The 12,001-nt window shown below is 41.7% G+C and overlaps 1 protein-coding gene across 4 annotated transcripts in view; it reads right to left on the bottom strand.

The window, feature by feature from the left end:
- Nucleotides 1-2,512: 2,512 nt before the first annotated feature.
- Nucleotides 2,513-12,001, bottom strand: part of RBBP6 (RB binding protein 6, ubiquitin ligase) — a 33,312-nt gene continuing 23,823 nt past the window's right edge. For 2 of the 4 annotated variants that reach the window (XM_055365527.2, XM_004057367.5), the window contains 7 exons: nt 11,874-11,952; nt 11,711-11,765; nt 10,523-10,591; nt 7,883-8,245; nt 7,495-7,596; nt 4,889-6,643; nt 2,513-4,502 (listed from right to left, as the gene is read on the bottom strand). In XM_055365527.2, the coding sequence (XP_055221502.1) occupies nt 2,933-4,502; nt 4,889-6,643; nt 7,495-7,596; nt 7,883-8,245; nt 10,523-10,591; nt 11,711-11,765; nt 11,874-11,952 (3,993 nt within the window). In that variant the 3' untranslated portion in view covers nt 2,513-2,932. The remainder of the gene's footprint in view (nt 4,503-4,888; nt 6,644-7,494; nt 7,597-7,882; nt 8,246-10,522; nt 10,592-11,710; nt 11,766-11,873; nt 11,953-12,001) is intronic. The other 2 variants (XM_004057368.5, XM_055365528.2) reach the window with 1 other exon arrangement.

The following is a 12,001-nucleotide window of genomic DNA, read 5'->3' as shown; positions in this document are numbered from 1 at the left end:
CTCGTTCACTCAGTGCTCAATGTTGCCCAGGCTGGAGTGCAGTGGCGTGATCTTGGGTAGCTACAACCTCCACCTCCCAGCTGCCTGCCTTGGCCTCCCAAAGGGCTGAGATTGCAGCCTGTGCCCGGCCGCCACCCTGTCTGGGAAGTGAGGAGTGTCTCTGCCTGGCCGCCCATCCTCTGGGATGTGAGGAGCCCCTCTGCCCCACTGCCCAGTCTGGGAAGTGAGGAGCGCCTCTTCCCGGCCGCCATCTTGTCTAGGAAGTGAGGAGCGTCTCTGCCTGGCCGCCCATCGTCTGAGATGTGGGGAGCGCCTCTGCCCCGCTGCCCCGTCTGGGATGTGAGGAGCGCCTCTGCCCGGCCGTGACCCCGTCTGGGAGGTGAGGAGCGTCTCTGCCCGGCCGCCATCCCGTCTAGGAAGTGAGGAGCGTCTCTGCCCGGCCGCCCATCGTCTGAGATGTGGGGAGCGCCTCTGCTCCGCCGCCCCGTCTGGGATGTGAGGAGCGCCTCTGCCCGGCCGTGACCCCGTCTGGGAGGTGAGGAGCGTCTCTGCCCGGCCGCCATCCCGTCTAGGAAGTGAGGAGCGTCTCTGCCCGGCCGCCCATCGTCTGAGATGTGGGGAGCGCCTCTGCTCCGCCGCCCCGTCTGGGATGTGAGGAGCACCTCTGCCCGGCCGCGACCCCGTCTTGGAGGTGAGGAGCGTCTCTGCCCGGCCGCCCCTTCTGGGAAGTGAGGAGCCCCTCCGCCCGGCTGCCCCATCTGAGAAGTGAGGAGCCCCTCCGCCCGGCAGCCGCCCCGTCTGAGAAGTGAGGAGCCCCTCCGCCCGGCAGCCGCCCCGTCTGAGAAGTGAGGAGCCCCTCCGCCCGGCAGCCGCCCCGTCTGAGAAGTGAGGAGCCCCTCCGCCCGGCAGCCGCCCCGTCTGAGAAGTGAGGAGCCCCTCCGCCCGGCAGCCGCCCCGTCTGAGAAGTGAGGAGCCCCTCCGCCCGGCAGCCGCCCCGTCTGAGAAGTGAGGAGCCCCTCCGCCCGGCAGCCGCCCCGTCTGAGAAGTGAGGAGCCCCTCCGCCCGGCAGCCGCCCCGTCTGAGAAGTGAGGAGCCCCTCCGCCCGGCAGCCTCCCCGTCTGAGAAGTGAGGAGCCCCTCCGCCCGGCAGCCGCCCCGTCTGGGAAGTGAGGAGCGTCTCCGCCCGGCAGCCGCCCTTTCCGGGAGGGAGGCGGGGCGCAGCCCCCGCCCGGCCAGCCACCCCATCTGGGAGGTGGGGGGTGCCTCTGCCCGGCCGCTGCCCCGTCCGGGAGGTGGGGGGCGCCTCTGCCCGGCCGCCCCTTCTGGGAAGTGAGGAGCCCCTCTGCCCGGCCGCCACCCTGTCTGGGAGGTGTACCCAACAGCTCATTGAGAATGGGCCATGATGACGATGGCGGTTTTGTGGAATAGAAAAGGGGGAAATGTGGGGAAAAGATAGAGAAATCAGATTGTTGCTGTGTCTGTGTAGAAATAAGTAGACATAGGAGACTCCATTTTGTTCTGTACTAAGAAAGATTCTTCTGCCTTGGGATGCTTTTGATCTATGACCTTACCCCCAACCTGGTGCTCTCTGAAACATGCGCTGTATCCACTCAGGGTTAAATGGATTAAGGGCGGTGCAAGATGTGCTTTGTTAAACAGATGCTTGAAGGCAGCATGCTCATTAAGAGCCATCACCACTCCCTAATCTCAAGTACCCAGGGACACAAACACTGCGGAAGGCCGCAGGGTCCTCTGCCTAGGAAAACCAGAGACCTTCGTTCACTTGTTTATCTGCTGACCTTCCCTCCACTATTGTCCTATGATCTTGCCAAATCCCCCTCTGCGAGAAACACCCAAGAATGATTAAAAAAAAAAAAAAAAAAAAAGTGAGACTCCGTCTCAAATAAGAAAAAAAAAAAGATTATCTCAATCCCTACTTATACCACTGTTTCTAAAGTGCCATTCCTACTCTCCCTCATTCCCCACATCCTTTCAGTACCTTTTCACTGTCCCCAGGTACACTTCCCGAACCACAGCAATAAAGGAAACTCATCATAAGTAATGAGCGCTTGCTTGTCAACTGGGCAGATTGGGTAGGCCACAAGCACTCACTGGTTTAGCTGCATTCTACTTTATCAAGGAATTTAATACTTATTTATCAGGGTTTCCAGAAAAATATGTGGCCATAAACGAGTCACAATTCTGCATCTCTAATATTCAAATCCAAACCATTTTGAAAGTTCAAACTTCGAATTTCTATGTAATTCAAGACTCTCCTAGATTTATTTAACCACATCTCCAATTAATCCTGATTCATTTCTGGCCTCTACCACCCGCCCACCTATGAAATGTATCTTCCATGTTTAATTTAGAATTCTGTATATTCAGTTCAGCTTGTATTAAAAACTAAGAATTTTAAAATAGGAAAATGGAGACACACATACAACCTGCATCTGGTGGGTTAAGTACACAGATATGGCACTACTTTCTGTAAATAATGCAAATACTCAACATTTGAAAAGTTTACTGAAAACTTTTATTGTAATCAAAAAGTGACATAACGGGGTTGTAATGAATTCAGCAAATCATTCTGCTGATATTTTAGAACTTATATCAGCTTTTGCCAGGCAATTAAAAAAATTCAAATGTGAAAATTTCACATTACAGTAAACTCCACCCCAACTAATTAATGGTGGTTAAAAATAATAGGCCCTAGCAAAACCTCTCATGTTACATGGTCACAACTCACAATTCTGTACAAAAGTTCGTGTTATAAAGCTCTGATGTAAAAATCAAATAATCAAGCAGCAATATTTTAAGTGCAGCACAGGGTCTTCCATGTCATTATTTACAAGGCTTGAATCTCTTTACATTATAACAAAATTTAATACAGATGACTTAGTAATTAAGTCAATTTAAAAAAATCTGTCTTTTTACACAGTGACAGATTTCACTTTTTGGTCATCTTTCTCCTTCTCCTTCTCTTTATCTTTGTTCTTCTTTGACTTCTTTTTCTTGTGTTTGTGTTTTTGGCTTTTTTCCAATTCCACTTCAGTGCCTGCATGTTTCTTATGCTTCTTATGCTTTTTATGTTTCTTGTGTTTTTTCTTTTCCTTCTTTTTTTTCTTCTTCTTGCTGTCCTGACTTTCTGCTGAGCTGGCACTGCTACTGTGGCTTCGGGTCTGGCTTCCAGAAGGACTGTGGCTTCTGCTGGGGCTGACGCTGGGGCTGCTGTGGCTCTGATTCCTGCTTACGCCCACCTGGACAACTGCTGCTGTGTCCAGGCTCTCTTTCGCTTTCTCCACTATTTTATCTTTCAGGTCCTTAGAAATGTTTCCTGAAGATTCCTCTTCTTTTACAGAAACATTACTTTCACTGTCACTTTCATTATAGTCTGGTTCAAAAGCAGCTTCATCAGTTTCTCTAGTTAAGTCAGAGGAAAGTCTAGAGGAATGACTTAACTGGGGTTTAGGCTTGACAGTATTCTTGTCAATTTGCCCAGTAATTTGCTCTTTTTCAACCTGTGTCTCTGGTGGGTTAAGTATATAAAGTAGTTTATTGCCACTTGACTCTTTATTGTTCCTTGCTTCTAATACATGCTTCTCACGATCCTTACAAGGATTTTTATCTACAGATTTTGTCTCTTCATTTGGCCGTTTAGTATCATAAGTGGCTTTGTGATCATGAGGTTTTCTGTCTCTTGAGGGACTAGAATTACTTTTTTTGGAATCTCCTGTTCCTTTTTTAGGCAAATCTCTCTCTTCCCTTGGTTTATTTTTCTGTCCAGATGCAGAATCTTTATTCCGAGAAGGAGAGTCTTTTCGTCTTGTTAATTCATTCTTTTCATCTCTACGTTTGGAACTTGAATACTCTCTGCTGTCATAGTCAGTTTTTTTGTCTCTATTGGGAGTGAAGTCTTTATTTGAGGAAGCACGAGTGGAATCATGTTTATCTGACGTTCTAGCCTCTTTGGAAGATTGAGACAGACTTTTAAAATTTCCTTGTTCATTCAGACGGTCCAAATTACTCTCTTTCTCTGGCTGAGTGCTGTTCTTCCTCTTTTCAGGGTTCTCCTTTTCCAACACTGAATAATCTCGATCTTTGGTTTTCCCTTTTTCACTAGATGCAGAGTTTTTTGAACTTTTAACCTCGTGTTGTATGATTTCATGGCTCACGTCCTTGGTGAATTTCTGAATTTTCTCGGATGGCTCACTTTCTTTCTCAGGATACTTGACTATATTTGATGGCTTTGTACTAACATTTTTTATAACACTAGCAGGTTTTCCTACACTTGATATAGGCTGTGTGGATTTAACATCTTCTTCTTCAGATTCAAAGTCATCTTTATCCCATTTGGATTGAGGAACCTGAATCATAATGATAACATCTTCAGCTGGCGCTGTATTGTCATTATTATATTCTTCCATCGTTTTAATCACAGTTCGCTTTGCATCTGTTTTTTCTTCAGATTTCCGCACAGGACTGCCTCCAGTTGAGCTCGTACTAAAAAGAATAACAAAATATTTTTAATTAATGAAGAATTTACTATTAATTATAAAACACTGATAAATATAAAAATGCTAACTTAAACACAAATGTCCTTTTAACATTTAAAAAAAAACAAAAAACAAAAAAACTTATTCTGCCCTAAGGAAGACACACAATTTAAGATTATGATTGTATCAACACAAATGTGGCTCACCCCCAAAATCTACTTACAACCTTGTCTTTGGCAATTCCCTTCTTCAAAGACAACAAAAGACTACATAAAACCAGCCTACTTCCCTAGATCAGCATTCATAATTAATATAAAAAGCACAAGCATGGATAAAACTGAAGAAAATCCTTCTCCCAACAAACTTCCACACCCACCCCCTACACTCAGCTACCTGGTATAATCCACCAGAGTTGAGCTGGATCCTTCAGTTCCAGTCACTTTTCGTCTGACCTTTCCTTTGACTTTTTCTTGTTTAACTTTGCTAGATGTTGACTCCAGTTTTTCAGAGGGTTCTTTTGTGTTTGATATATTTTCTGTACTTCCAATTTTCTTCCCAGTTTCTCTGTTTAGTTTGATTTTTTTGGCTGGCGCACTTAAAGAAATTTTGTCCTTTTCAGGGGTCCTATCCATTTTTTCAGTATCAGGTTCCATTTTGCGCTTTGGTGATGGTTTCACTATTTCAGTCACTTCTAGTTTCGAGATTTTCATTGAAGAAGACTCAAAATCTTTATCTACGCCTTTTTCTTCAGTTTTTCTTTTTCTTTTTTCTCCCTTATTATCAAGTGGTTTGTTTTTCTCATTAGGCTTCTTGGCCTTTTCTTCCTTAGTTGTTAGCTTTTCTGATTTGACATCTTTGGGATAGTCCTTCTTCACTTTTTCCTCTTTGACTGGTTTTGTTTCTTGGTGTTCTTTTGCTGATTTAGAGTGAGCTTTTCTGGGGGTTCCAGTGATTTTTTCATCCTTCTGAGAGGAAGATGATGATTTAGTATTGTCAGTCTTTGGAGTCTCCTCTTTGGCTTTTTTAATCGGAGGTTCAGATCGAGGAGATCTCTCACGTTCTCCATCTACTTTTTCTTGGGGTCCTTTAGCAGGTTTTACAACATTTTCTTTTTTGGACACAGCAGATCCATCATTCTTCCGTTTGGTTTTATCACCCTTTGCTTTTGGTTTATCCCTTTCTCTCTTGTCTTTTTCAGACACTGATTTAAAAGTGATTGATTCTGCATCCATTGGTTCATCTCTAACAGGTGTGGCATCATCTCTACTTGGGAGAACAAACAATGAGTCTGTTTTATTTTCTTCAACACCTGTAGGTTCTCTTGATTTCCTAGAAGTCTCTAATAACTCTGGGTTCAGAAAACCCTCACTTTCCTCCCCTTTTCTTCTTTTTCTGTGTTTCTTATGCTTATTTCCTTTACCATCTCCTGGAGCGTTTTCACTTTCCTTCTCTTTTGACTTTGTATTATCCTTCTGATTGTGACCATCTCTTGCTGAAAGCTTTTCTGGATAGTTGCTACCTATGTTTCGACTTCTATGACTTTGCCCACCAACATAGTCTTCTCTGCGGCCTCTTGTGAAGGGAGAATTCCTGATGTTAAGTGGCAAAAATCTCTCTGGAGAAAAGTTCTCTCTATTTGCTGAGGGTCTAGGCTGTCCTCCAGCAGCATAACCTTTATAATATTTTTCATACCACTCTCTATATTTTCTCTCCCATTCTCGGTAGCGTTCTTTTTCAAATGGGTCTCTAAAGTCAACACTTCTCCCATAATATGCTTTCATGTCATATGGTGGTGGAACTTCTCTGTATCTATTAAAATATTCACGTTCTGTTTCCCCTTGAGGTACGCTACGTTTATTAGGAGACTGTCCCCTAAACGCTTGAGGAGATCTTGATCGTGAATGATAGCGTCTGTAAGGGGGTGACCTTGACCTAGATCGATGATATCCATGAGATCTAGACCGTGAACGGTAATTGCGGCTCTTGCCTCTGCCTCTTCTGGGGTATGGAGGTGACCGTGAATAGGAACGAGAATGTGAGCGGCTGAATGATCGAGAATAAGAGCGTGAGCGTGTTGAACCAGATCTTGATTTAGAATAAGTATATGAACTTCTTGAATACGAAGAACCACTATAGGGAGATTTAGACCTAAAAACAAAACAAAACAATAGTTGATAGTTGAGAAATACATACAAAATAAAACACAGATTCTCAGATTCTAGCATTCTTTCCTCACGGTTTCATCTATCTTTATATCAAATTTCATCTTACATGATTAAAGAGGCACAGTGACCTCTACTGGAATGGAATAAAGTACACAAATCAGAGCAATCACTTGTTACAAAACAAAAGTGAAGTCTTAACAATTAGAGTGAAGTGCATTAATGTACCGTGAGTTATATGAGCTAACTAATATTAAACAAAATGTCAATTAATTTTAAATTTCACTTCCTATCTGAATATTGGAGTAGGAGTCTGTTTTTTGTCCTATACTGGCCAACAGCCTAGTTTTAAAAGAAACCACATTTCAAGTGTAAGGCTAAAAAATAAAGTCTTTTAAACAAACTTCCAGGGAATTTTTATAATTCACTTTTTCTATCAATAAAGCAATCTGTATTCTACTACTACTTCATAATTACACAGGTTAATGTTCCAGCAAGAAGCTGTAGCCTTATGGTAAAAGGGTCCTGAGAACTGTTTTTTGGCTATTCCCCTATTTCTTTCCTTCCAAAAACATTTCCCAATTATTTGATACTATGAATAACTTCAAGGGACAAGGGCAATTTAATCCCCACAACTGTTAGTTCTACACAATAGAATTTACACTGAGACATTATTTCAATGAACAGATATTGGGAAATAAGCTACATCTTCACTTCTATACACCTAGACCGAATCAGAAAAATTCCTAAGTGCAATGTTCTTTATATCCATAGCTAATCCCTGGATATTCAAAGTCCCGTTTGTAATTCTGTTGTGAAGGCTTGCAAAACACTAACCTGGAAAATGAGCGCCTACGCTCCTTTTGAATCTTTTTGTATTCCATCAATTCCTTAGCAAAATCATTTGTAAACTCATCTAGCTTGGACTTTTTCTTTTCCCTAGTAAAATAAAGTTAAAGAGTGAAAGTTAACAAAAACCATTTAAGAAAACTAACAAGACAAATGTAATTAGATCATGAATGAAATGAATGAAATTGCCATTAGTTTTCCACTTTAAAACTATAAACTAGGAATCCCTGAGAAGTTGCTTGTATGGCTTTGGTTTAAATTTTAGGTGAATTTCTCATACTAACTGGAAACACTGGGAAACGTTTCCAGACACCTATTTAATGTTATTATCAGAAAATGAAAAAAGTGTATAATAATTTCAAATTAGAATACATACTCTTCTTTTAGTCGTCGCTGCTCTCTATAGAATTCTTCCCTGGACAAAGGTGGTGCTTGTGTTGTTGGGATGGTATTTGAATGAGCTGTCTGCACTCCTGATGATACCCAAGGTGTTGATAAATTGGCAGGAGCTGGAGGAAACCCTGGAGGAGGGACACTATACCCAGCGGGTGGTGGCTGGCCAGGAGGAAACTGAGGAGAAAACTGTGGAGGAGGAACACCCGGAGGGAGAGGAAGTGTATGGGGAGGAGGCGGATACAAAGGAGGTGGTGGAACAGGTACAAAGACTGGAGTTGCTGGTAGTGACGGGCCTTGAGTCCTCTGTGATCTTTCGCTGTGGTGTCGCCCACGGTTTATACTTCTGGAGAAATAAATTCCAAGATATTACTTCTTTAAACTAAAGTCATCTGAGACAAGTAAGCTTATCTTTTCTATCCATAATTATTTTCAAACTTAAAAACAGTGGAATAGAACCAACTATTCAACTAGTGTAGAAACATTAGTACAATTTATTTGTAAAAATAACTCTACAACATAATTTTTAAGGCCATGTCTCGACTGAGATGATGCAAGTTTATAGGACCTTCTCTACACGGAAATATTGTATTTAAAAGTTCTCTTTTATGAAGTTCAGACTGATTATCACTCCACTAATTACTACCTGTTACTTCCTAAACTGTCTTTTGAAGGAACTGACAGGTTAATGCTGCTATGACCTAGCTCTCCCCAAAAGCTTACTTATTCATTTATTTTTTATTTTTTGAGACAGAGTCTCACTCTGTCGTCCAGGCTGGACTACAGTGGTGCAATCTTGGCTCACTGCAACCTCCACCTCCTGGGTTCAAGCGAATTCTCCTGCCTCAGCCTCCCAAGTAGCTGGGACTACAGATGCGTGCCACCATGCCCAGCTAATTTTTGTATTTTTAGGAGAGACAGGGTTTCACCATGTTGGGCAGGCTGTTCTCAAACTCCTGACCTCAGGTGATCTGCACAAAGTGCTGGGATTACAGGTGAGAGCCACCACACCTGGCCCCAAAAGTTTAAATGAATGAAAACCACCTCCTGTAACCTCTTTTTTGAGGGAGGAAGTGGGTGAAGATCATACAAAGCAGAATAAATTCTAGTTTTAACTTCTATAATTAACAATGAAAATATCAACGCTTTCTCTCAAAAGCTTAAGTAAAAATAACAGTGTTGGCTAAGTTTCTAATTTGTGCCTCACCAAACAGAACTGGTTACTTCTGTTAAACTAGAGGTGCTTTAAATTATAAATAATTGGTATACAACAGCAACAGTAGGGGTTTAGATTTTAAGCATCTTTTCAGAGAGCCATGAATAACTATTACCTTCTTTTAAAATGTGATCCAGTAATGACATAGTAAACTTTCATAAGTTTAGCAATGAAGCACTAGAAGATATCCCGAATTTCCTTCTTTTTGGAGACAGGGTCTCACTCTGTCCCCCAGGCTAAAGTGCAGTGATGTGGTTATAGCTCACTGCAGCCTTGACTTCCTAAGCTCAAGTGATCCTCCTGCCCCAGCCTCCCAGGTAGCTGGGACCACAGGTGCATGCCACCATGTCTGGTTATTTTATTTTTTTGGTAGAGACAGAGTCTTGCTATGTTGCCCAGGCTAATCTTGAACTTCAGGCCTCAAGCAATCCTCCCCCATCAGCCTCCCAAAGCTCTAAAATTACCAGCATGAGCCATTATGCCTGGCCAAAACTCTTGTTATGAAGTTTTGGAGGCTCCTTTATCCTGGTGGTGATTATGACCTAGACTAGCAGTTCTCAACCTTTTTGGCACCAGGGAGCTGTTTTGTGGAAGACAGTTTTTCCATGGATGGGGGCAGGGGGGTAAAAACTGTTCCACCTTAGATGATCAGGCATTAGATTCTCTTAAGAAGCGTGCAACCCAGATCCTTTGCATGCGCAGTTCACAACAGGGTTCGTGCTTCTGTGAGAATCTTAATGCCACTGCTGATCTGACAAGAGGTGGAGCTCAGGTGGTAATGCTCGCTCACCTGCTGTTCACCTCCTGCTGTGTTGCCCAGTTCCTAACAGGCCAAGGATGGATACTGGTCTGTGGCCCAGGGTTGGGGACCCCTGACCTAGACAGTAAGATTCTTACTTCTTAGATTAATATTGCTTGTACCCGCCCACTAGGGCAGGAGCCTCTAACAATCTCCTGTCTCTTCTTTTGGAAAAGAGACAGTGGGAGATGATTGGGACAGTGGAGTCTAGAAGAGAAATAGTTGCAATTCTTGTTCACAGTTGGGAGTTGAGCTTGTTAACTTTAATCTTAAATTAAACTGGTATCTTAGATATTGTCTGACCCCTGACTTTCTTCTACTTCCAAGAGGGTAAATGCAAGCCAATACTCTGCTGTTTGCTGACAGGGAGAAAGTAATCACTGGGAAGGAATATTAAAAATGTCTTAAAAACCATCATTTAAGATACTATATATAATTTATTCTTTTCTAGCCCTCTTTAAGGACAACTACCCAGGACTTAAGAGGGATAAGCACAATACAAACAAATGACCCCCTTCCTTCCTGCCACTGCTGTGCTTTAATTTCTTTGGTGAGATATATATATAAAAAATAAGATGATTATTTTCCAAGATTTTTAGCATGCCTACCTGTAGCAGCTCCTCTCTCCTCTTCTAATTTGTTGTGGTGGAGAAACCAGATAGCCGAGTTTGTTGGAACTGTGTGGGAGAAAAAAAAATAGGCTCAAGTATTTCTCCATGGGTATAATACATGACCTTTCCATGCATAGCTGTTAAGACACCAATTTTAACTACTCTGAAAACTTTTTCCTACTCCCCAATTCTTAAACTTGTTTCGGATACAGAGCTGAGTAATTATATTTACTTAAAACTAACTTTCCCCCACCAATTAACTGTATCATAACAATAACTAGACCTCAAAATAGATTACTTTATGTAATATTATATTTTAATTAGCACTCTATAAATTACTCTGTGAACTTATTGGTATATACAAGGAAAAGAGCCCTTTTGTCTGCTGGGCACAATGAAGTCATTTTACATGTTAAGGTAGGTAGTGTTATTCCAAATCCAAACGAAGAAATGGATGTTAGGGAGTAAAACCACAAGACCACTGTCATGCAGCTAGGAAATGAAGGAGATGGGATTCAAACCCAAGTCTACCTGTTTCTAAATCCTATGTTCCTTCTACTGATATAGATATATCCTGCTAGTAACTCATACTTTTAAGAATATATCAATTTTCAATTGGACTATATAAACAGAAATAATTATATAACTAAAAATACATTAAGTAAGTCTGCTGATTTTTAATGCCATAAAATATCCCACAGAGAAAATCAAAGTTCTTTGTATTTTAGGGTGGCAAAACCATATCCTGTAGAACAACTCGATTTCAGACAAAAAATTTTTGTTTGGTAGACGTTAATCTTATTATGTATTTATGTACTCAAATCAAACTTTGATCATCCAAATTAAGGGTAGAAAAAGTTAAACCTACTAGGAAAATAACTGCCACCATATTTAAAATAACTTTTCAAGTAATTCTTATCTATTCATTAAACTGAAGTCCTGTCAAGATCCCCATTTGTTGGATATGAAAGTAGAAAAAAACTTTTAAAATTTCGTATTTTAGAAAAGATTTGCTCATTAAAAAAAACCCCTCATATAAGCTTGAATTTTGACATTTTACATAAAAAATGTTAATCTGGCCCATGAAAGTTTACAATAAAGAGCAGTGACCCGCTGCCTAGTTTGGACCTTCCATTATCTAGTTTGCAGGCAATCATCTGAAGATTATTGTAAACATCTACTCACTGTTCCCAGCCTGGTCGACCACCACCTGGACGAGCAGTATTTATTCTTACTGGACCTAGAAACAAAAAATAAAAGCAGTAGGTAAATACAAAATTGCACATTAAATCAAGCTAAAATTATTTTTTAAAGGGAAAAAAGTCTAAACCAAAGTGATCTTACTCACCAGTTGTGGGGATCAACTGTCCATGCAATAATGACTGTCCAAGCAAAGATGGGGTTCCAAGAACAGGCACCTGGTAACCCTTTAGAAACAACCACAAATAAAGAGAAATAGTTAAAAAAAAAAAAAAA

The sequence above is a fragment of the Gorilla gorilla genome, chromosome 18 (assembly GCF_029281585.2).
Source record: "Gorilla gorilla gorilla isolate KB3781 chromosome 18, NHGRI_mGorGor1-v2.1_pri, whole genome shotgun sequence".
Lineage (NCBI taxonomy): Eukaryota > Metazoa > Chordata > Mammalia > Primates > Hominidae > Gorilla > Gorilla gorilla.
The sequence above is the reverse complement of the archived record's forward strand: the minus strand, read 5'-3'. Positions and strand labels throughout refer to the sequence as shown.